The sequence below is a fragment of the Capricornis sumatraensis genome, chromosome 3 (assembly GCF_032405125.1).
Source record: "Capricornis sumatraensis isolate serow.1 chromosome 3, serow.2, whole genome shotgun sequence".
NCBI lineage: Eukaryota > Metazoa > Chordata > Mammalia > Artiodactyla > Bovidae > Capricornis > Capricornis sumatraensis.
This window is the reverse complement of record NC_091071.1, coordinates 100,798,004-100,823,035: the sequence shown is the minus strand read 5'-3', so window position 1 is coordinate 100,823,035 and position 25,032 is coordinate 100,798,004. Positions and strand designations below refer to the sequence as shown.

Sequence of the window (25,032 nt, the reverse complement as noted above, 5' to 3'; positions counted from 1 at the left end):
AAACAATTAAACATCAATTTCAGATTTTTTTTTCACTCCCTTCTTATTCTCATTTGGCCAACTGTATTTGGCAATGTCATATCATCATATGCACTTTGTTGTATTCACTCAGTGATAATGTGTACACATTGTAGACTGAGAGTTGATAAAATTTAGACAACAGAATCCATCGTCTTTATTTTCAAACCTTTGTGTCTCACGTGGAGGCCAGGGTTTCAGTGTCTTTGTGTGTTCAGTCACTCAGTCATGTCTGACTCTTTGTGACCCCATGGATTATAGTCTGCTAGTCTCCTCTATCCATGGAATTCTCCAGGTAAGAATACTGGAGTGGGTTGCCATTTCCTAGTCCAGGGGATACTCCTGACCCAGAGATTAAACCTGTGTCTCTTGAGTCTCCTGAATTGGCAAGTGAATTCTTTACCACCTGTGAAGCCCTTCAGTGTCTTTGGGTTCTAGTAAATCATGTCACATCATGTGTGCTTAAATAAATCTTATCTCATTTAAAGCCACTGTCAATACATAGATAAACATTTTGCTGTTTTTGAGACTTGTAGAGAATAGCTTATATTAATATATTTAAAATATTTTATAAAACAATATATATATATATATAAGGCATATCCTTTTTTCTATTCTGAATTTATAAAAATCTATAAGCATACTGATTTCTGCTTCTGGCAAGATGAAGGAGACATTTTCTTGATTACCTTCACTAAATACAACTAAAAAGCTGGAAAGCATATATAAAACAAATGTAAGAATACTGAAATTAGAGAAGGTAACTCAGCTATGGATGTTGGGACCAAAGAGCAACATGGCGGTGAGTTCCCTGGGTTTTATTTTTGTTTCATACACCTCAGACTTGGAACTGAATAAATGGCAACCCAGGAATGCCAAAATGAACAAAAAGGAAAAACAAAAACCTGGAAAGATTTTTGAAGCCAAAAGACCAGGAAAGATTCTAACTTGTAAGGCAGAAATCTTTTAGACAGTAATTGCTCTACTCCAGGCAAATACCCGGGAAAGGTAATGGCATCCCACTCTAGTACTCTTGCCTGGAAAATTCCATGGACAGAGGAGCCTGGTAAGTCGCTAAGGGTCCATGAGGTCGCTAAGAGTCGGACAGGACTGAGCGACTTCACTTTCAGTTTTCACTTTCATGCATTGGAGAAGGATATGGCAACCCATTCCAGTGTCGTTCTTGCCTGGAGAATCCCAGGGATGGGGGAGCCTGGTGGGCTGCTGTCTATGGTGTCACACAGAGTCGGACACGACGGAAGCGACTTAGCAGCAGCAGCAGCAGGCAAATACCACATAGAAACAAACAGTTATACAGGCTGTGACCCATCCAAACTCACAGCAGCGAAGGCCTAGTGGGAAGCTGTACTCCCACCCATAGTAATGGTGTACCCTCTCCCTCCCCTCCGTAGTGATGTCAAAGGAAGCCCAGTGGAGAATCAGGATTTTCACAGTCATCCAGCGGTAATGCGGCCACCTCCACAGTGGTGACAGTGGAGATCCAATGAGGAGCTGGAGCTCATACGCCCATCCTGCCTAGGTGTCTACAAAGGCTACATGAGGAGCTTAGGTTTTGACTTCCACAAAGCAAGAGCCCTTACTTTCCTCTGCCAGAGTGACATCAGAGAAAGCCAGTTAAGGCAAAAGTCTTAAACAAGATGCAGAATTTCACACAGTAAAACAACAATAAAAATTCCAGGTTCAATGGAAAAGTTTTCATCAAAGCACAAATCAGGAAAATATTAAAACATCTAGTGTGAACTTGTAAAACCTGTTTTTCACTTCCTACATACTCGCCCATGAAATAGCTATATTTTATGTCATCATTTTTAATATATGTATATGATTCTATTGTGTTCTTTTTTTCTTTAGTATTTTTTTGTATTTCTATTTTATCACTTACCATTCTTTATTATTATTATTATTATTATTTTTACCTTACAATATTGTATTGGTTTTGCCACACATCAGCATGAATCTGCCATGGATGTACATGTGTTCCCAATCCCGAACCCCCCTCCCACCTCCCCTGCCACACCATCCCTCCAGGTCATCCCAGTGCATCAGCCCCTAGTATCCTGCACCCTGCGTCGAACCTAGACTGGTGATTCGTTTCTTACATGATATTGTCTTATTTAAATATTAAAATGTTGTTGAGATTGTAATTTGAGAAACTATTAATATTCAGGGACACTTGAAGCATATTAAAGATAGTACTGGGTGTAATAACCTGCATATTGAAAGACGTCTCTTGAATTCAAAGACACATCAAAGGCAAGAAACATCTGAGTTTTTAGAATCCCTACAGGATTCGATAGTCAATGGACTCGTTTGTAATATACTTGATTGCATGCTTATTATATACTAATAGCAGCTGACAGATATAGCCATTTCCTTATATTCCATTGGCTCATCTGTTAGAATTCAACTCCACAGAATGCTTTCACTAATAAACACAAACTCTCCTTCTTGACTATGGTTCATTTAGCTGTTGATAGGCCCAGCACCCCATGTGTTTGAGACATTAGAGTTGAAAGGTTGCTTGCTGTCAGGAGATTTCTCTACACGTCTCATTTAAAACAATTTGTCATCTTAGTGGTGTAGGATGGGGGCAGTCACAATCCATGTAAACTGAAGGATGGCTTCAAATGCATTACCAGTTTTGAAAATCATACCACCCAAGGCAATGTAGCTCCAAAGTGTTTGAGTATCTGGTACAACACCCCTGATATGAGTCTGCCATCACAGCTGTCACATTCATGATGGTTCTTCACTAGTGAAGAGATCTTGATCACTTCCTCATGTTTTCTCTGACTTTTGCAAATTTAAATATTGAAATATGCCCTAAATTATTATGAATTACTTTAGATTTATTTATATTTACTTATACTTAGATATTAATTTGGGCATCTCTGGTAGCTCAGCTAGTATAGAATCCACCTGCAATGCAGGAAACCACAGTTTGATTCCTGAGTCTGGAAGATCGACTGAAAAAGGGATAGGTTACCCACTCCAGTATTCTTGGGTTTCTCTGGTGTCTCAGACTGTAAAGAATCTGCCTGCAATGCGGGAGACCTGGGTTCAATCCCTGGGTTGGGAAGATCCCCTGGAGGAGGGCATCGCAACCCACTCCAGTATTCTTGCCTGGAAAACCAGTGGACAGAGGAGCCTGGCTGGCTATAGTCCACGGGGCTGCAAAGAGTCAGACACAATTGAGTGACTAAGCACAGCATGGATCTTAATTTGGCTTTTAAACAGTTATCTACCTATATATATATATAGCACAAAATTTTCACTTCATAATAGATAGGAATGGGAATGCTATAGAACATTTGTTTTTAATGAAAAAAAAAAAAACAAAAAAAAACAAAAAAACAAAAAAAAAAGGTGGTAGGGGGGTGGGCACCACATTGGAGGACTTCCCTGGCTGTCCTGTGGTTAAGACTCTGAACTTCCACTGCAGTTCCATTCCTGGCCCCCTGGTCAGGGAACTAAGATATCTCATGACACACAGCTAAGCCAAAAAAAATTTAAAAAGTGAAAAAAAATAATAAAATAATAAAAGGACGTTGACTCTAATAAAGAGTTGGGAACTATGACTGGCATTCAATATTGGACAGAAGAGTGTTAGACACCGATGTAGTCTTTTGGGGCATCAGTTTCCTAATCTGTGGAATAATACTGGATTATTCCAGGTAATGGTGAAAAAATTTCCAGTTTACTGAAACTTTTAGTGACTGTTTATCCTGATATTGATTTTTAAGTCAAACATTAAAATTGTTAAATTGAAATGTTTTACATTTAAAAAAGTATTGAAAATGTGATGCCTTTTCTTTGGTGACAGATGGCTTTGACTTAGCTAAATAATTTAAACTTAGCATGTTGTCAGAAAACTCACTTTTCTGGGCATCAAAACCTACTGCTTAAGTTTCACAGTTCAGCATAAAACTATATTATCAAAACAAGTGGATAGGATAGGCATTTATAGACTTGGTAGAAGACATAGATAGATAATAGATTCATTAGATAGATAATAGGTAGATGTATTTATTTATTGATTCATTTATGGTATGAAATAACTGATTCTATAAGGAAAAATAAAGAATTTGGTGCCATAAAAACAGGACATCAAATATTCTTGTGCTTGATCTTACTTTTAATTGACTAATTTTAAAAAATCAAACAAACACCTGCTTTCCCTGTGTCAGAGGAAAAACTCCTTTTCCTTTCCAGTCAAAAAAGTTTGTTATCAGAGTGTGTTTATCTAGAAGATAGATTATCCTGCGTTCTTCTCATTCTAAGGATAGGTCTTAGGACTTAGTATTTCTGCCCGGGAATATACTCTAAATAAACAAACAAACAAAAACTCTAGACAAACTTTCTAAAAGAATGTCAAAAGTAAGAAACATCAGCAATTGCAATTTCTAGGAACATAAACAACATCTCTTCTGAAAGGGTTTATGTCATTCAGGTACAGCTGCCTTCCAAGATATGATTAACACTTACGGGGTAACACCAGGGAGAAAGGTTATAATCAAGCTGTCTTAGCCCCTGTCAACATTAGTTATTGTTTTATCTACTGGAGCAGCAGATATAGAATAGAAATAAAAATGAAATAGAATGAAATTATGATATGTTTTCACCCTAATAACAACAGTATTCAATTGTGTATTGCTAAATAGAGAATGCTCCCCTCAATAAAATTTGCAGGTAGGACCACCATACATGTTAACATGCTTTTAAAATTCAAAGAAAATAGCCAATTATTATATTTTTATCAGTATAGGTCACATTTAAACTGTGTGTACTTGTATTTTCTTAGACTTCACTCCAAAATAAAAGAGGAATTTAATATATAACTTGATTTTGAATTTGTATAGCTAAATGAATTTGTTTAGCTAAATATAATCAGATAAATATAACAAAAAAGTAAAATGTATTTTTTAAAACATAGTTTTTCCAATTTCTCTTTTGATGTTTGAAAGGCTCTCTTTCCTTAATCTACTGATTAGTAATGAGATCTATATATTCCTATAATAAATTCAGTTCAGTTCAGTTCAGTTCAGTCACTCAGTCGTGCCCGAGTCTTTGTGACCCCATGAATCGCAGCACTCCCATTCATCACCAACTCCCGGAGTTCACTCAAACTCATGTCCATCAAGTTGGTGATGCCATCCAGCCATCTCATCCTCTGTCATCCCCTTCTCCTCCTGCCCACAATCCCTCCGAGCATCAGAGTCTTTTCCAATGAGTCAGCTCTTTGCATGAGGTGGCCAAAGTATTGGATTTTCAGCTTCAACATCACTCCTTCCAATGAACACCCAGGACTGATCTCCTTTAGAATGGACTGGTTGGATCTCCTTGCAGTCGAAGGGACTCTCAAGAGTCTTCTCCAACACCACAGTTCAAAAGCATCAATTCTTCGGTGCTCAGCTTTCTTCACAGTCCAACTCTCACATTCATACATAACCACTGGAAAAACTATAGCCTTGACTAGACGGACCTTTGTTGGCAAAGTAATGTCTCTGTTTTTCAATATGATATCTAGGTTGGTCATAACTTTCCTTCCAAAGAGTAAGCGTCTTTTAATTTCATGGCTGCAATCACTATCTGCAGTGATTTTGGAGCCCCCCCAAAATAAATTCTGACACTGTTTCCACTGTTTCCCCATCTATTTGCCATGAAGTGATTAGACTAGATGCCATGATCTTTGTTTTCTGAATGTTGAGCTTTAAGCCAACTTTTTCACTCTCCTCTTTCACTTTCATCAAGAGGCTTTTTAGTTCCTCTTCACTTTCTGCCATAAGGGTGGTGTCATCTGCATATCTGAGGTTATTGATATTTCTCCTGGCATTCTTGATTCCAGCTTGTGCTTCCTCCAGTCCAGGGTTTCTCATGATGTACTCTACATATAAGTTAAATAAGCAGGGTGACAATATACAGCCTTGACGTACTCCTTTTCCTATTTGCAACCAGTCTGTTTTTCCATGTCCAGTTCTAACTGTTGCTTCCTGGCCTGCATATAGGTTTCTCAAGAGGCAGGTCAACTTTTGAATAATTATTCATCTTTTGAATAATTATTCATCTTTTGAATAATTTTCCACAGTTTATTGTGATCCACACAGTCAAAGGCTTTGGCATAGTCAATAAAGCAGAAATAGATGTTTTTTTGGAACTCTCTTGCTTTTTCGATGATCCAATTGATGTTGGCAAGTTGATCTCTGGTTCCTGTGCCTTTTCTAAAACCAGCTTGAACATCTTTTCTAAAACCAGGTTGAACATGAGGAAGTTCACGGTTCACATATTGCTGAAGCCTGGCTTGGAGAATTTTGAGCATTACTTTACTAGCATGTGAGATGAGTGCAATTGTGTGGTAGTTTGAGCATTCTTTGGCATTGCCTTTCTTTGGGATTGGAATGAAAACTTACCTTTTCCAGTTCTGTGGCAACTGCTGAGTTTTCCAAATCTGCTGGCATATTGAGTATAGAACTTTCACAGTATCATCTTCCAGGATTTGAAATAGCTCAACTGGAATTATATCACCTTTATTAGCTTTGTTCCTAGTGATCCTTCTTAAGGCCCACTTGACTTCCCATACCAGGATGTCTGGCTCTAGGTGACTAATCACATCATCATGATTATCTGGGTTGTGAAGCTCCCTTTTGTACAGTTATTCTGTGTATTCTTGCCTCCTCTTCTTAATACCTTCTGCTTCTGTGAGGTCCATACCATTTCTGTCCTTTATCGAGCCCATCTTTGCATGAAATATTCCCTTGGAATCTCTAATTTTCTTGAAGAGATCTCTAGTCTTTCCCATTCTGTTGTTTTCCTCTATTTCTTTACATTGATCGCTGAGGAAGGCTTTCTTATCTCTCCTTACTATTCTTTGGAACTCTGCATTCAGATGCTTATATCTTTCCTTTTCTCCTTTGCTTTTCGCTTCTCTTCTTTTCATAGCTATTTGTAAGGGCTTCTCAGACAGCCATATTGCTTTTTTGCATTTCTTTTTCTTGAGGATGATCTTGATCCCTGTCTCCTGTACAATGTCACAAACCTCAGTCCATAGTTCATCAGGCACTCTATCTATCAGATGTAGGCCCTTAAATCTATTTCTCACTTCCACTGTATAGTCATAAGGGATTTTATTTAGGTCATACCTGAATTGTCTAGGGGTTTTCCCCATTTTCTTCAATTTAAGTCTAAATTTGGCAATAAGGAGTTCATGATCTGAGCCACAGTCAGCTCCTGGTCTTGTTTTTGCTGCCTGTATAGAGCTTCTCCATTTTTGGTTGCAAAGAATATACTCAATCTGATTTTGGTGTTGACCATCTGGTGATGTCCATGTGTAGAGTCTTCTCTTATGTTGTTATAAAAGGGTGTTTGCTATGACCAGTGTGTTCTTTTGGAAATACTCTATTAGCCTCTGCCCTGCTTTATTCCATACTCCAAGCTCAAATTTGCCTGTTACTCCAAGTGTTTCTTGACTTCCTACTTTTGCATTCCAGTCCCCTATAATGAAAAGGACATCTTTTTTGGTGTTAGTTCTAAAAGGTCTCGTAGGTCTTCATAAAACCGTTCAACTTCAGCTTCTTCAGCTTTACTGGTTGGGGCATAGGCTTGGATTATCATGATATTGAATGGTTTGCCTTGGAAACGAACAGAGATCATTCTTCCATTTTTGAGATTGCATCCAAGTACTGCATTTTGGACTCTTTTGTTGACCATGATGGCTACTCCATTTCTTCTAAGGGATTTCTGCCCACAGCAGTAGATATAATGGTCATCTGAGTTAAATTCACCCATTTCAGTTCATTTTAGTTCTCTGATTCCTAGAATGTCGATGTTCACTCTGCCATCTCCTGTTTGACCACTTCCAATTTGCCTTGATTCACGGACCTGACATTCCAGGTTCCTATGCAATATTGCTCTTTACAGCATCGGACCTTGCTTCTATCACCAGTCCCATCCACAACTGGGTGTTGTTTTTGCTTTGGCTCCATCCCTTCATTCTTTCTGGTTATTTCTCCACTGATTTCCAGTAGCATATTGGGCACCTACCGACCCAGGGAGTTCCCCAGGGAAGTATCCTATCATTTTGTGTTTTCATACTGTTCATAATAAATTAAGTGACTGTAAATAGCTTATAAGTATTTTTTTCAAATATCTACAAACTCTTGGATTGGATTCTCTGGTGGCTCAGAAGGTAAGGAATCTTCCTGCAATGGGGGAGACCTGGGTTCGATCCCTGGGTCGGGAAACTGCCCTGGAGAAGGAAATGGCAACCCACTCCAGTTTTCTTGCCTGGAATATCTCATGAATGGAGGAGCCTGGTAGGCTACACAATCCAAGGGTTTCAAAGAGTCAGAGAGGATTGAGTGACTTTACTACAAACACTTAAGCCCATGGCACACCATGCTAAAAAAAAAAAAAAAAAAAAAAAAATCCTTGATAAGAGTAAAGCTACACAGAGCATTCCATTCTAAAGAATGTAGAAGAGCATTTAAAGGTTTTAAGATGTAATGCAGGAATTAAGCCTATCAGACTATCTTTAAACCATAGCTTAAAAAAGTACATGACCACAGTTGATTCAAGAGATGACAGGCTCTTTAAATATATTGTGGGACAGCAATGGCACTGTACTGAGTTTGTAGACTCAAAACACCCAGATATACAATCATCTTTCCAAACTTTATCAATTAACTTAATAGATAGCTTGCTTCCTTTTCATTAAAAAAGATGTACTCTCAAATATTTCAAGTTGTAATGTGCAGGTTTATTCCACTCTGTCAACTCGCCTGGGGATATTTGATCTCTGATTCGGTAACTGCTCTCCACTCACTTCTGTGTCATTCAGAGCTAAAAAATATACAACTATGGGAGGAAATGTTTCTTTCTGAAATGATTGTTTCTCTGGTCACTTCTTTATATTGCATTGTCTCAGCACAATCTGGCTTCATACATTGAACAATGTTTAAATATTTCTTCTTACGTTTCTTGGCATAGTCTTTCATAGACTATTTTAACCTCCTATATTTTCTACTTCCTAAACATCACATATTTAACTCTATGATTTTACATTATCACACATTTTTGCAATGCCTTCTATAAAGGATTCCAAAATGTAAAAACGAAATCCATTATGTTGGTTGCATGCATGCATGCTAAGATGCTTCAGTTGTATCCAACTCTGTGCAGCCTGATGGACTGTAGCCCACCAGGCTCCTCTGCCCATGGGATTTCCTAGGCAACAATATTGGAGTGAGTTGTCATGTCCTCCTCCAGGGGAACTTCCTGACACAGGGATCTATGGGACCCGAGTCTCTTATGCCTCCTACTTGGTAGATGGATCCTTTACCACCAGCGCCACCTGGGAAACCCTATTATGTGAATTATCTGATCCATTTAAAATATATATAGTGTATGTATATTGTTATTGTTGAATCACTAACACATGTCTGACTGCTTCTGCAATCCCATGGACTGTAGCCCATGGCATTTTTCTGTCCATGGCATTTTTCAGGCAAGAATACTGGGGTGGGTTGCCATTTCCTTCTCCAGAGGATCTTCCTGACTCAGGGATTGAACCCAGGTTTCCTGGCAGATTCTTTATCACTGACCCATCAGTGAACATATATATATATATATATATATATAATATATATAATTGAATTTTATATATATATATATATTACAATAGTATTGTTGCCTGAGGGTAGTGATATAGGAATGAAGAACAGACATAGTAGGAAAAACACACAAACATGCACAAAAGTGCCTGGCACGGAGAGATGAACTGAACAAGATTAGAATGAGTGAACTAGTCACATGCACATTTTTCAAATAAGGAACTCTTAGCTTCTGTGAGGATTTAAAAAGAAATCTGCTACCAAAAAATACTCTTTGATTTCTAAGACTTCAACTCAAATGGAGAGGCACAAATCAAATCAATAATTGATATTGTTCATACTTTTGTACACATAATTAATAATATAAAACTGAGGAGTGAATGGATAGAGTATTAGACAAACTGGTCTACTTGTTCAACAGTTATCAGATGAAAGGAGAATTTTTAAAGCTTCTGGGACTTCTAAAATATTATAGCATATGTGAAGAATTTTATTTCAGAATAAGTTATAATTTTTTTCTTTCTTAGGAAATATCCCTTTTTAACATCTTGAAACATAAAGCAGGTTACATATTTATACTTTTCTAAAGACAGTAGGAGATGACCCAGATCCTTAGTTATACTCTCAGTCTCAAAATTCTATGGTTATATTTGTAATAAATTACATAAACAGCTGAGTGGTCACAAAGATAGGCAAAAGTGTAGTAAGTATTCAGAGATTTAGGTCAATTTAGAAATGCAATTCAGGAACAAATAACAAATTCTAGTTGTAAAATCATGATTAAAATATAGGAAACAGTGGGTATCACAAAGAATATATGTTAGTGATGGATTAGCGGTAAACTGAAGGTAACCATGATGAACTCTGGATAGAATCTGGATAACCAGCACAATAGCTAGATGCATGTAAGAAGGTAATAAACTTTGAAATAGTTTTTTCCCCCAATTTTCAGGCCCAACCAGAAATTCTCATGGTTAATATTATTTCTTGAAGAGGTAAAGGAACAGGATTATGTAATTCTAGGTTTGAGACAAAATGGATCAATGCCTTGTAGAGGAATAAACCCATATCCTTTAATGGTCTCTTCTGAATGTTTTCATCTTTATGGACAGAAATCTTGTTGTCAAGATTTACTGAAATATAATTTATATATAACATTATAGAAGTTTAAAGTATAGAACATAATGATTTATGTATACACTGTCAAATGGTTACTATAATAAAGTTAGTTAATATATCTATCACCTGACATAGTTAAAATTTTTGTTGTTGTTGGTAAAAACTTTAAAATATACTCTCTTAGCAACTTCAATGGCAACCCACTCCAGTATTCTTGCCTCGAGAATCAATCCACTGGATGAAGGAGCCTGGTGGGCTACAATCCATGCTGTTGCCGAGAGTCGGACATGACTAAGTGAGTTCACTTTCTTTTTCTTCTTTTCTTAGCAACTTATATAATACAAATAAATATATAGTACATTATTTTTTACTACAGCCAGCCAGCAACTATTCTGGTTTGGACAGAGATGAGAAATGGAAAGTTGGAATCATAACTATGCATATGCATATTTTTTAACGGCCAAAAAACTCTTTGAATTAGATTAGAACTATTTGATTGCTGGACCAGCTAGAGTAGCTATAATTGCCATACATAATAAGAGACTGTGGAGGGGAAAAGACAGGATATATAAAAAATAAGTGAAAGGAGACTAAAAGTTATGATGAGGTGTTATAGAATTATTTTCTGTATTAGGCAATAATATAAAATTATACCATATTCAGGATAATAATTCACCTATCTTTTCAAAAGCATTAACCCATTAAGTTCATTTAGAATTTCTTTGGTGTATTCTGAGACAAACTTTTATATTATATTCTCATAATAACCCTGAGAATTAGGAATAAAATTTACATATCAGAAAAAATAAAATTTATAAAGACTAAGTAAATATGCCTAAGGACACGCAACCTTTAGTTGGAAAAGGCAGACCAAGGATTTAAGCATAGAATTCTTCGATTCTTTGTTCAGAATTATTGCCTTTTGGCATCACCAACACTACGGACATGAGTTTGAGCAAACTGCAGGAGATGGTGAAGGAAGCCTGGCATGCTGCAGTTCATGGGGTCGCAAAAAGTTGGACACGACCGAGTGACTGAACTGAACTGACTGCCTTTAGCACAGACTGAACTCATCAGGCTTTAGCTGATAATTTCAGTGTTCCTTAAGCATTCAACTGTCCTATATCTCTGCTACTCTAACGAAGTCCCAATACTAGAACTTAAATCAATGCACTTCTTCCTTCAAGAGACTTACACACCTATACATGCACATACACACACATCTATTTATATACTCATAGGCTATATATGTATGTTATGTGTGAAGTGAAGTGAAGTGAAGTTGGTTAGTCGTGTCCGACTCTGCGACCACATGAACTGTAGCCTACAAGGATCTTCTGTCCGTGGGATTTTCCAGGTAAGAATACTGGAGTGGGCTGCCGTTTCCTTCTCCAGGGGATCTTCCCGACCCAGGGGTCGAACCCCAGCTCTCCCACATTGTAGGCAGACGCTTTACCATCTGAGCCACCAGGGAAGTCATTATATGTACATATACATAAATTTAGTTAGTTGTCCTCAGATAAATATCTATATTTGTCTATATAATTGCTGCATATATATTTAATATATATGTATATGGTATAGATCTATATGTATTATATAATATATAGATATATATGTACAGATATATTTTCAATTGAATTAAACAGCATACTTAATGGTACAGATTAGGTGTTAGCAAATATGGCCTGTTGTTTGGTTGCCTGTTTTTATAAATAAAGTTTTATTGAAATACTGTTCCAGCTATCCATTTACACATTCACTATAAGGCACTGTAGTTGTGATAAGAGGCAATATGCTCCATGAAGCTCCAAATATTTACTACTTGGCCCTTCAAGGAAAAGCGAAGAGCCTCAGGATCATTTTGTCATTCAAGCATAAATTGGTGCATGGTGCAGGGGTGCTGTGATACAGCACCCAGGATTCCTCCAGGTACAATCACCCAGATCTTACCCTTCTGAACTCATTTTTTCAGTTGCCAAGGGCTACTGTCTTCATAATATAAGGTAATGGTGCTGAACTTTTACCATCCTACATGCTCTAAATATCTTCTGCAAATGTTCTCCAGTGGCAGCATGAAGACTCTCCCATTAATATTTACATGGATTTCAGAAAAAAGTGACTGAGAATGAGCCTGACTGTGAACAGAATTCCATTCTTCTCTCTTCAAAGCTTCTGAGGTTGGTTTGAGGGCTCAAATACAAAGGATAATTTCATTATTTTGCAATGTTCTTTTATCCTAGGACAACTAACCAATTTCATTTCATAATTTAAAAATTAAATTCAATGAAGTTTATATAAATCACTCTAACAATAACAGTTCAATTAATAACTATAAGAAAATCAGTTATTATTTCTCCAGAAGAAATTTTACTAGTTGGACTGTCTCTGTGGTAGTGAATGCACTTAAAATTTTCAAATATCATCAACAGTTTCACTTTTCATTGAATAGATTATCCAGTTTGGTTGGTTTGAATAATTAGCCATTTTAAAACCTCTTAACATGCATACTTTAACAAGTATAAAGCATATATATTTCAGATGTATCATTTTTCAAATCTATAATCAGGAAATTCTCAGTTAACTTACATGTCTCTGGGATCCATCATATTCACATCTTTCAATTTTTCCTAGGCTGCCATCTGAGAAATACAGCTTCTCTGCACGGTGATCAATGGTGAGTCCATTTGGAGTGAGTATGTCTGTACTGACCACCACTTGAGCATTTTTCCCAGTAAGAGTTGATCTCATGATACTTGGATGCTGTTCATTCCAGTTGGTCCAAAACATTAAACTAATTAAAATGAAAATTGTGATAATAGGTTAAATTGTTTATTAATAGTTAACAATATTAGAAAAAACATGGCAATGTCAAACTATTTAAAATAAAGCAAAATTGTCTCATAGTTTCTGACCCTTGAGGAAGTCTTATAATAAGGAGAGATATGTGTATTTGCATATTTTTCCAGTTTCTTAAATGACTTAGAAACTATTTCTGAAAAATATTTGTCTCTCAAAGAGCAATTTAATTAAATTGAATCAGTTGGATACACAGTAAAGATTTATTTGAATCAAAGAAAAATAGTTATCTTAAATGTCCTATGAACTGCAAATATACTCTGATTTATTATTATCATGTTTCAGGAAATCTTGTGTTGTAATTTTGGATATCGTTCTTAACCTAGCAATATTTCTTTTCTTCAGTTGGTAAAAATAAAAATATCTCTCTCTTTCTAGATTTTCTTTATTTAAAATATGTATTTATTGGCTGGGCTGGGTCTTCATTGCTGCACAGCCTTTTTCTCTAGTTGTGGTGAGTGGGGGGCTACTCTCTAGTTGTATTGCATGGGCTTCATACTTTGGTGGCTTGTCTGGTTATGGACACTGACTTTAGAGCGCCTGGGCCTCCGTGGTTCAGCACATGGGCTCAATAGTTGTGGCTCAGGCTCTAAAGCACAGGCTCAGTAGTTGTGGCACACAGGCTTGGTTGCTTAGCAGAAATCCCAGACCAGGGACTGAACCTGTGTCTCCTGCATTGGCAGGTAGATTCTTTACCACTGAGCCACCAGGGTAGCCCTAGGTTTTTCTTTTTTTTTAAATTTTGCATTCCTCTCTGTACATGTTTTAGAAAAACACAATTACTAAACTCCTGTATTTCTTTAATGTCTTTTTTCCCCCTCCTCTGTCAGTGTGATTTTTCTGTATATTACAATGCTGTTACGACGGGGTTGCACAGAGTTGGACATGACTGAAGTGACTTAGCAGCAGCAGCAGCAGAATTACAGGGGTTACTCTCAGTCCTTAAAGGTAAGATCTGTTACTTACAATCTTAACAGAATATTTTTAAATCAGTATTTGTTAAACTATTCTCTGAGGAAGGCCAAGGATTCTGTTAGCACTTACAGGTTACCAAAAGAGCAGAGAGGCTGTAGGGTGCTAGTCTCCAAGGCCTATTTTTATTTAACCAGATCTTCTTTCTCCCCCTTTAAGACTATCCCTAAGAGTTTATTTGAAGATCAGTTTTTGGACTGAAGGAAGGCAGTCAAGGATGGAGGGCATCAGGAAGAGAAGGAAAGAGAGGAAAGAAGGAAGGAAGGGAGGAAGGGAGGAAGGGAGAGTTGGGGAGAAGCCAGGAAGAAAACGAGGAAGGGAGAAAGGAAGATGGGAAAGAGAGGGACTTATAGGCAGGCCGCTTTACATTTTTAGAAAGCATGTTTAATAAATATTTACAAAGAAAAAGCTATTTGAAAATTTTTCATATTTATAACAAGATAGCATATATCATCCCTATTTATAGTCATATAAAGACAAGGTAATAGTCAAATTAATTATTCAACATGTAGTTTTTGAGTATTATGCCAAAACTTATTATTAGACAATATACAACTTTACAAAAAGAAAAACTTTTCTTCTTTGTTTTCTGAATGTTGAGTTTTAAGCCAACTTTCTCACTCTCCTCTTTCACTTTCATCAAGAGGCTTTTTAGTTCCTCTTCACTTTCTGCCATAACGGTGGTGTCATCTGCCTATCTGAGGTTATTGATATTTCTCCCGGAAATCTTGATTCCAGCTTGTGCTTCCTCCAGCCCAGTGTTTCTTGTGATGTACTCTGCATATAAGTTAAATAAGCAGGGTGACAGTATACAGCCTTGATGTACTCCTTTTCCTATTTGGAACCAGTCTGTTGTTCCATGTCCAGTTCTAACTGTTGCTTCGTGACCTGCATACAGATGTCTCAGGAGACAGGCCAGGTGGTCTGGTATTCCCATCTCTTTAAGAATTTTCCACAATTTGTTATGGTCCTCACAGTCAAAGGCTTTGGCATAGTTAATAAAGCAGAAGTAGACACTTTTTTGGAACTCTCTTGCTTTTTCGATGATTCAAATGATGTTGGCAATTTGATCTCTGGTTCCTCTGCCTTTTCTAAATCCAGCTTGAACATCTGGAAATTCATGGTTCACGTATTGTTGAAGCCTGGCATGGAGAATTTTGAGCATGACTTTACAAGCATGTGAGATGAGTACAATTGTGCCATAATTTGAACATTTTTTGGCATTTCCGTTCTTTGGGATTGGAATGAAAGCTGACCTTTTCTAGGCCTGTGGCCACTGCTGAGTTCTCCAAATTATCTGGCATAGTGAGTGCAGCACTTTCACAGCATCATCTTTTAGGTTTTGAAATAGCTCAACTGGAATTCCATCACCTCCACTAGCTTTGTTCGTAGTGATTTTTCCTAAGGTCCACCTGACTTAACATTCCAGCATGTCCGGCTCTAGGTGAGTGATCACATCATTGCGATTATCTGGGTCAGGAAGATCTTTTTTTGTATAGTTCTTCTGTATATTTTTTCACGCTTTTCTTAATACCTTCTGCTTCTCTTAGGTCCATACGATCTCTGTCCTTTACTGTGCCCATCTTTGCATGAAATGTTCCCTTGGTATTTCTAATTTTCTTGGAGAGATCTCTAGTCTTTCCCATTCTATTGTTTTCCTCTATTTCTTTACATTGATCACTGAGGAAGCCTTTTTTTTTTTTTTTTTTTAATCTCTCCTTGCTATTCTTTGGAACTCTGCATTCAAATGGGCATATTTTGCTTTTTCTCTCTTTATTTTCACTTCCCTTTTCACACCTATTTGTAAGGCCTCCTCAGACAAGCATTTTGCCTTTTTGCATTTCTTCTTCTTGGGATGGTCTTGATCCCTGCCTCCTGTACAATGTCAGGGACCTCCATCTACAGTTCTTCAGGCACTCTGTCTATCAGATCTAATCCCTTGAATCTATTTGTCACTTCCACTGTAACATGGTAAGGGATTTGATTTAGGTCATACCTGAATGGTCTAGTGCTTTTCACTACTTTCTTCAATTTAAGTCTGAGTTGGCAATAAAGTGATTATGATTCGAGCCACAGTCAGCTCCTGGTCTTGTTTTTGCTGACTGTATATAGCTTCTGCATCTCTGCTGCAACAAATATGATCAATCTGATTTTGGTGTTGACTACCTGGTGATGGTCATGTGTAGAGTCTTGTCTTGTGTTGTTGGAAGAGGGTGTTTCCTATGACCAGTGTATTTTCTCGGCAAAACTCTATTAGCCTTTGCCCTGCTTCATTTTTTACCCCAAGCCCGAATTTGTCTGTTACTCCAGGTAATACTTGACTTTCTACTTTTGCATTCCAGTCCCCTATAATAAATAGGACATCTTTTTGGCTGTTAGTTCTAGAAGGTCTTGTAGGTCTTCATAGAACCATTCAACTTCAGCTTCTTCAGCATTAGTGGCTGGGTCATAGACTTGTATTACTGTGATATTGAATGGTTTACCTTGGAAACAAAGATTATTCTGTCATTTTTGAGATTGCATCCAAGTACTGCATTTCAGATGTTTTTGTTGACTATGATGGCTACTCCATTTCTTCTTAGCAATTCTTGCCCACAGCAGTACATGTAATGATCATCTGAGTTAAATTCACCATTCCAGTCCATTTTAGTTCACCGATTCATTAGTTCATAAAACTAAGATCATGGCATCTTGTCCCATCACTTCATGTCAAATCAGTGGGGGAAAAGTGGAAACAGTGACAGACTTTATTTTAGGGGGCTCTAAAATCACTGCAGATGGTGACTGCAGCCATGAAATCAGAAGACCATTACTTCTTGGAAGAAAAGCTATGATCAACCTAGATAGCATGTTCAAAAGCAGAGACATTACTTTGCCAACAAAGGTCCATCTAGTCAAGGCTATGGTTTTTCCAGTAGTCATGTATGGATTGTGAGAGTTGGACTATAAAGAAAGCTGAGTGCCTAAGAATTGATGCTTTTGAACTGTGTTGTTGGAGAAGACTCTTGAGAGTCCCTTGGACTGCAAGAAGATCCAACTATTCTATCCTAAAGGAAATCAGTCCTGAATATTCATGGGAAGGACTGGTGCTGAAGCTGAAACTCCAATACTTTGGTCATCTGATGCAAAGAACTGACTCATTGGAAAAGACTCTGATGGTGGGAAAGATTGAAGGCAGGAGGGGAAGGGGACGACAGAGGATGAAATGGTTGGATGGCATCACCGACTCAATGGACGTGTTTGAGTATACTCCGGGAGTTGGTGATGGACAGGTAGGCCTGACGTGCTGCAGTCCAGGGGGTCGCAAATAGTTGGACACAACTGAGCAACTGAACTGAACTGAACTTCTTCTTTCTATCTAATCTAAAAAATAACTGCCACAAATGAAGGAAAACTGGGACATCTATGCTCTTTAATAAAATACTTCAAAGCATTTTAATCTATTCTATGGAACATTAAAGTATTGTTGCTGTTGTCGTTGTTCATTTGCTCAGTCATGTGAGTCTTAAATGTGAAAATAGTTTGTGCTAGGAATCAGTAAATTTGTAAAAAAAAAAGAAAAAGACATTCCACTTTCTTAAATCATGGAATACTTTTAACTGTATCCTATGACTTCTAAAATTAAAAAAAAAATTGGTTTAAAAGTTATGCAAATAATATGAGATATTAAACATACAAACAATTTATTTTCAATAATTTTATAGATTGTGAGCTTTAAAATTATAGATATTCCAAAAAATTATTACTCCTTTAATTTCACCTTTCATTTCAAAGATGAGAAAAAAGAGGCCAGAGATCTTGAGCACTATAGTTATTGAGTCAAGCTTTGAATACAAATAGTCCTTCATCTAGAAATTTATTTGATTTTAAGATTTCTGTTAATCAACAAACATATAAAAGTGATTCATAGATGTCATTAACATGCTTAATGATAAATATTTTTATACTTTAAACATTAATTACATATAATTTTCCAATTAAAATATTTTGGTGTGTTTAATTATAATTTTCACTTTAATGCAGGAGGAAAGTATAATTTTAGCCTCTTTTAGAAGTAATTATAGGGCAAAGTATTTATCACTTAAAGTTAATCATATATAATGTCGTCAGCGATCTCCCTCATGTTTGTTTGAAAATTATCTTATAGATTCCTTTGATAAACTTTCAGGTAATTATTATTGTCCTGAGTCTTCTGGTGGACTCTTAGGATCAATGTAGCTATCTCAGCAGCAAACTGTATAGTGATATGGCAATGGTATAAGCAGAACCAGCTTTGCCTACACATCTGAAGGCCTGTATCCATCTCAGCTAAGTAACCAAACCTATGTAAACCTCATCTTCACCTGCAATGTCTCAACCTTTAGAGTTTTAATTTTCAAGTTAAGTATGTTTAACTAAGTAAGTCAATTCTCATCTCTAGTTCTATAAGATAGTAATTCATATAGTCTTTTCAACTCTTAGGTGATCAAGGCCTGTGTTTATCAGTCATTGTTTTTTATTCAACACACCTGAAATAAGTTTTCTATTTCTGCTCAGTGAAACCAGATTGATGTCTGTGCCTTTGTTTCCTTTAAGAATAAACAGTTTTTCTAGTAGTTAGCAAATATTCCTATCATATTGTAAAAGAGTACAACTCTATAGAAATATTTGTATTCTACTTAACCTAACTTTGTTCTTCAGTTTTCATATAATTCTTTCTTAATAGCATTGTCCAAAACATGATTTTTTTTCTTATTTTATTTTTTTATACATTTTATATTATAGCCTGAGCAATTTTTCTTGCTATGAATTCTTCATAAGTATTATAAATGCTTGCACAATGTATCCTTGTGCAATGATGGCCCACTTGACTATTGTCAGGTATCTAATGTTGAAAATAAAGCTGCACACTAAGGTTTATTTTTATTTCCTCTGATTTCAATTGGAGTGATCTCCAGTTGTTAAAGTTACTTAATATAATTATAGAAACACCTTTTAGGTGTTAATGGTTTTTAATAGTCTTTTTTCTTTTTCAAATTTATCATTTCAATCAGTGATGCATTAATGTCTTTTTCATGTACTTATTCCATCACAGTGTTGTCTCTATTTTCCCTTTCATCCTTTAATTTTGCTTTTCCTGAACCTCTCATGGAAACGATGCCTGGACTTTAAAGAGTCCAAGTTTCAATCATTCACATTTCCAATGCTCTCATAAACAATAATTTTATGAATTGTGAAAAGAAAACTTCAGAGGGAACGTTTATTTTTAAAGCTAATTATGAAGTTTTGACTTATATTGAAGAAATAGAAATTTCTTACTTTTGGCATTCATCTAGGGCTAACACATGAGGATGGTCATCTTCTGACATGGCAATGACTGCTTCCCTGTCAAATGCTCCTGGCCGAGTCTGGTCCACTGTGTGCCTGGTGATGGATGAGGTAGTTGAGCTGGTCCAGTAAAGGGTGTCCCAGGCTCGGTGATAGGCAAGGCCCTCAACAGAACCCACATCTGATGGGAGAAAAGAAAAGAATAAATTTACACTTTTATCTGCAAATATTTGGCTTCTGAACAGAAAAAAGCATTTATAATATACACTATGCTTGTGTGTGTGTGTGTGTGTTGTGTGTGTGTGTGCGCTAAGTGGCTTCAGTCGTGTCTGACTCTTTGCGAACCCATAGACTGTAGCCCACCAGGCTCCTCTGTCTATAGGATTCTCCAGGCAAGAATACTGGAGATGGTTTCTGTGCCCTCCTCCGAGGGATCTTCCTGACCCGGGGATTGAATCTACTTCTCTTATGTCCCCTGCAATGGCAGGCAGGTTCTTTAGCACTTGTACCACCTGGGAAGCAAAATATAAACTATATCTGTGTTATCTTATCAGTCATTTCTTCACAAATGCTCCAATATAAAAATATAATAATCATGATGCTTACAATGACAGCTGATTGCACACAGTAAATCTAAGTTATGAACTGCTCATGGAGAAGTTTATACAAAAACATGATGTTAAAGATTGAATAGCCTTATAAAAAAAAAACCCCTTAATTAAGTAATTGTCTTTTATTTAGGAAACTGGTGGCTCTCTTTTATTTTCATATCTTAATAATCAATTTTTTGCAACAATTTAATGATGCTTTTGAAAATCATAAGTCAGAGATACTATTTACATGCAATAATAATGAGTTTTCTCTTGATACTATATCTGGAGACATCAAGGAAAAACAACATCAAAAACTACAATCAAGTATCAAAAAAACAAAATCCAACTCTATACTTGTGATTATCAAGCAGTGGTAGAGAATGTTTTAGTAAGTTAATGCAATATATATTTTTTTATCCTATTCAACTAATGTGATGTAAAAACCAAAGAAAATAAAATTAATTGCCAGCTAAAGCATCCTTTCATATAGGCAGAAAAAGATACATGATAGTATGCATAGTCTAATACTTAAATGTGATGATATGAGAAACAAGGGTAATTATTTTTTAAAATTGTTTTCCTAATCACAGGATAATGTAGGGTGGTTGTTTTACTTTTCATAGAAGTGTTTGAATATACCTTTGCTGCTGCTTCTGCTGCTGCTAAGTCGCTTCAGTCGTGTCCGACTCTGTGTGACCCCATAGATGGCAGCCCACCAGGCTCCTCCGTCCCTGGGATTCTCCAGGCAAGAACACTGGAGTGGGTTGCCATTTCCTTCTCCAACGCTTGACAATTAAAAGTGAAAGTGAAGTCGCTCAGTCATGTCTGACCCTTCGCGACCCCAAGAACTACAGCCTACCAGGCTCCTCTGCCCATGGGATTTTCCAGGCAAGTGTACTGGAGTGGGTTGCCACTGCCTTCTCTGAAAATACCTTCAAGTATAGCCAAATTATTAAGTTTTTCATTATTGTTTTTCTCAGAGTTAGTATTCTTAGCATATTTAAAAGAGACTATATATACTTTTTTAACTTTGGTAGTCATGCTAAGAAATTAACATTATAACAGGCAGAGTCTTTTTATAGCTTTTCTCTTAAGGAATCTGAAAAGACTTATTCAGCTTTTCTGAAAATAGATGGATGAAAAGAGCTGTTTTTAGATTTGAGATTGGTTAATGTTTACTTTGATGGTCAAAAGGATTTAGAGGGAGAGAAAAACAATATTAAAGCCTTTCGAACTAGATTTCATAATGCCATTAAAATTTTGTTCTTTGATTCTTTTCCTACATGAAACAGAAAATCCACTAATAATAGAATTAATATCTGCCACTTATGGGCACTGTCTTCCAGTTAGGAATTGTGTAATTGTTTTGCATATATCCCTTTATGTGTAAATCTACCCTGTGATGTTAGTTTTATTGTTATTTTTCCCCTAAGAAGAAAACAGAAACCTATGTTCACAGAACTAAAAGTATTGAAGCAAGATTTTTATCACAGATGTGTGTGCTTCCATAAGCCTGTATCTGTCAGCAGCACTATTTAGAGATGGATTTATAGCAGCTATTGCTTATCCTCAGTGTACCTTAAGCTGGAACCAAACAAATGATTCATTAGTTTCAACTTGTCTGACTCTGGGTGAATTGTATCAGCAGTAATTTACCATGAGTAACCTATCACACAGTCAACAAAACCACTTATAAGAAATTAATGTGGATGATTAGTATGGAAACCCAGGTCAGAGATGATGGAAGAAAAATTGTAAAACACAATCATAATAACATCTGTTAAGCTTTGCTTATATGAATGATATGTATTCCTATTTGAGATGAATAGGTGGGAGGTTGATAATGTTTAACAGTATTTTGATTATTAATTAATAAATCATCTATTACAGTGTATTTTTAGTACTTTCATATCACTTCAGAAATGATGCTAACTCTATTAATATTACAAGCAACATTCCACTCTATCAACTGCAAACAGAATGAGAAATGGCATAGTTTGAAAAAAAAATCCAAGTAAATCAGAATCATTAATCCATCCTCATTCTCTATCTTTCCCTTCTACTGACTTAGACGGATCTTCTTCATGGCACTTTTTTCTTGCCCAATTAGGAGGAAACCACTTGGCATTACCATTGAGATGAAGCAGATGTTCTTTTCTATGGTTGTTATAGTTCCAGGGTTACTAGAGTGTGTAATATATCTCACTGTCCAGGTACAATATCTTTTGTTTTATTGTTTGCAATATATGACAACCTGACAGTACACTTAATCATATCTCTTGCTACATTTTAAAATATATTACTTAGAAAAATATTTAACTCCCTACAAAAATTATATTTGTCATTAGTAAGTAGTCAAATAAAGACATAAACCACACGCAACTATATATCAATTAGCACAAGGAACTATATTCAATATTTTATAATAAGCTATAAGGGAAAACACCTGAAAATGTATTGTTGTTTGTTCCTCAGTCATATCTGACTCTTTGCAACCCCATGGACTGTAGCCTGCCTAGTTTCTCTGTCCATGGGGATTTCTAGCCAAGGATACTGGAGTAGCTCACCATTTGTTTCCTCAGGGAATCTTCTCAATCCAGGGATCAAACCCACATTGCCTGCAAGTCTCCTACATTGCAAGCTAATTCTTTACCACTCAGTGGTAAAGCCCTATATGTGTGTGCATGTGTGTGTGTGCGTGCATGGATGTGCGTGTGTGTGTGTGCATGTGTATATATATTTTTATATGTATATATGTATATTATCCATGAGAATAATAAATTGAAAATCATGAAAATATTTTATTTGAGAAAACATAAAAGATGTTAACGTTTTTTGGAAAGACCACCAGACCGGTCAGGTATGACCTAAATAAAATCCTTTATGATTATACGGTAGAAGTGACAAATAGATTCAAGTGATTAGATCTGATAGACAGAGTGCTTAAAGAACTATGGAAGGAGGTTCATGACATTGTACGAAGGTAGTGATCAAGACCATCCCCAAAAAAAGAAATGCAAAAAGCAAAATGGTTCTCTAAGGAGGCCTTACAAATAGCTATGAAAAGAAGAGAAGCAAAAGACAAAGGAGAAAAACGAAAGATATACACATCTGAATGCAGAGTTTCAAAGAATAGCAAGGAGAGCCAGGAAAGCCTTCCTCTGTGATCAATGTAAAGAAATAGGGGAAAACAATAGAATGGGGAAAACTACAGATCTCTTCAAGAAAATTACATACCAAGGGAAAACTTCATGCAAAAATGGGCACAGTAAAAGACAGAAATGGTATGGACCTAACAGAAGCAGAAGATATTCAGAAGAGGTGGCAAAAGTACACCAAAGAACTATACAAAAAAATATCTTCACAATCCAGATAATTACAATCTTGTGATCGCTCACCTAGAGCCAGACATCCTGGAATGTGTAGTCAAGTGGGCCTTAAGAAGCATCACTATGAACAAAGCTAGTGGAGGTGATGGAATTCCAGCTGAGCTATTTCAAATCCTAAAAGATGATACTGTGAAAGTGCTGTACTTAACATGCCAGTAACCTTGGAGAAATCCTCAGTGGCCACAGGACTGGAAAAGATTAGGTTTCATTACAGTCACAAAGAAAGGCAATGCCAAAAAAATGCTCAAACTACGGCACAATTGCACTCATCTCACATGCTAGTAAAGTAATGCTCAAAATTCTCCAAGCCAGGCTTCAACAATATGTGAACCGTGAACTTCCAGATGTTCAAGCTGGATTTAGAAAAGGTAGAGGAACCAGAGATCAAATTGCCAACATCTGTTGAATCATCAAAAAAGCAAGAGAGTTCAAGAAAAGGATCTACTTCTGCTTTATTGACTATGCCAAAGCCTTTGACTGTGGATCTCAACAAACTGTGGAAAATTCTTAAAGAGATACCAGAAAACCTTACCTGCCTCCTGAGAAATCATATGCAGGTCAGGAACCAACAGTTATAACTGGACATGGAACAACAGACTGGTTCCAAATAAGGAAAGCAGTACATCAAGGCTGTATATTGTCACCCTGCTTATTTAACTTATATGCAGAGTACATCATGAGAAATGCCGGGCTGGAGCAAGCACAAGCTGGAATCAAGATTGCTGGGAGAAATATCAATAACCTCAGATATGCAGATGACACCACACTTATGGCAGAAAGTGAAGAGGAACTAAAGAGCCTCTTGATGAAAGTGCAAGAGGAGAGTGAAAAACATGGCTTAAAGCTCAACATTCAGAAAATGAAGATCATGGTATCTGGTCCCATCATTTCATGGCAAACGGATGGGGAAACAGTGGAAACAGTGTCAGACTTAATTTTTTTGGGCTCCAAAACTACTGGAGATGGTGACTGTAGCCATGAAATTAAAAGACACTTGCTCCTTGGAACAAAAGTTATGACCAAACTAGACAGAATATTAAAAAGCAGAGACATTACTTTGCCAACAAGGGACCATCTAGTCAAAGCTATGATTTTTCCAGTAGTCATGCATGGATGTGAGAGTAGGACTATAAAGAAAACTGAGCACAG

The 25,032-nt window shown here is 36.6% G+C and overlaps 1 protein-coding gene across 1 annotated transcript in view; it reads right to left on the bottom strand.

Moving 5' to 3' along the window:
• Positions 1-25,032, bottom strand: part of LRP1B (LDL receptor related protein 1B) — a 1,972,098-nt gene that overhangs the window by 397,752 nt on the left and 1,549,314 nt on the right. Inside the window, exons 42-43 of the mRNA XM_068968462.1 lie at positions 19,893-20,082; positions 13,353-13,557 (exon numbers count right to left, since the gene is read on the bottom strand). Coding sequence (XP_068824563.1) covers positions 13,353-13,557; positions 19,893-20,082 — 395 coding nt within the window. The remainder of the gene's footprint in view (positions 1-13,352; positions 13,558-19,892; positions 20,083-25,032) is intronic.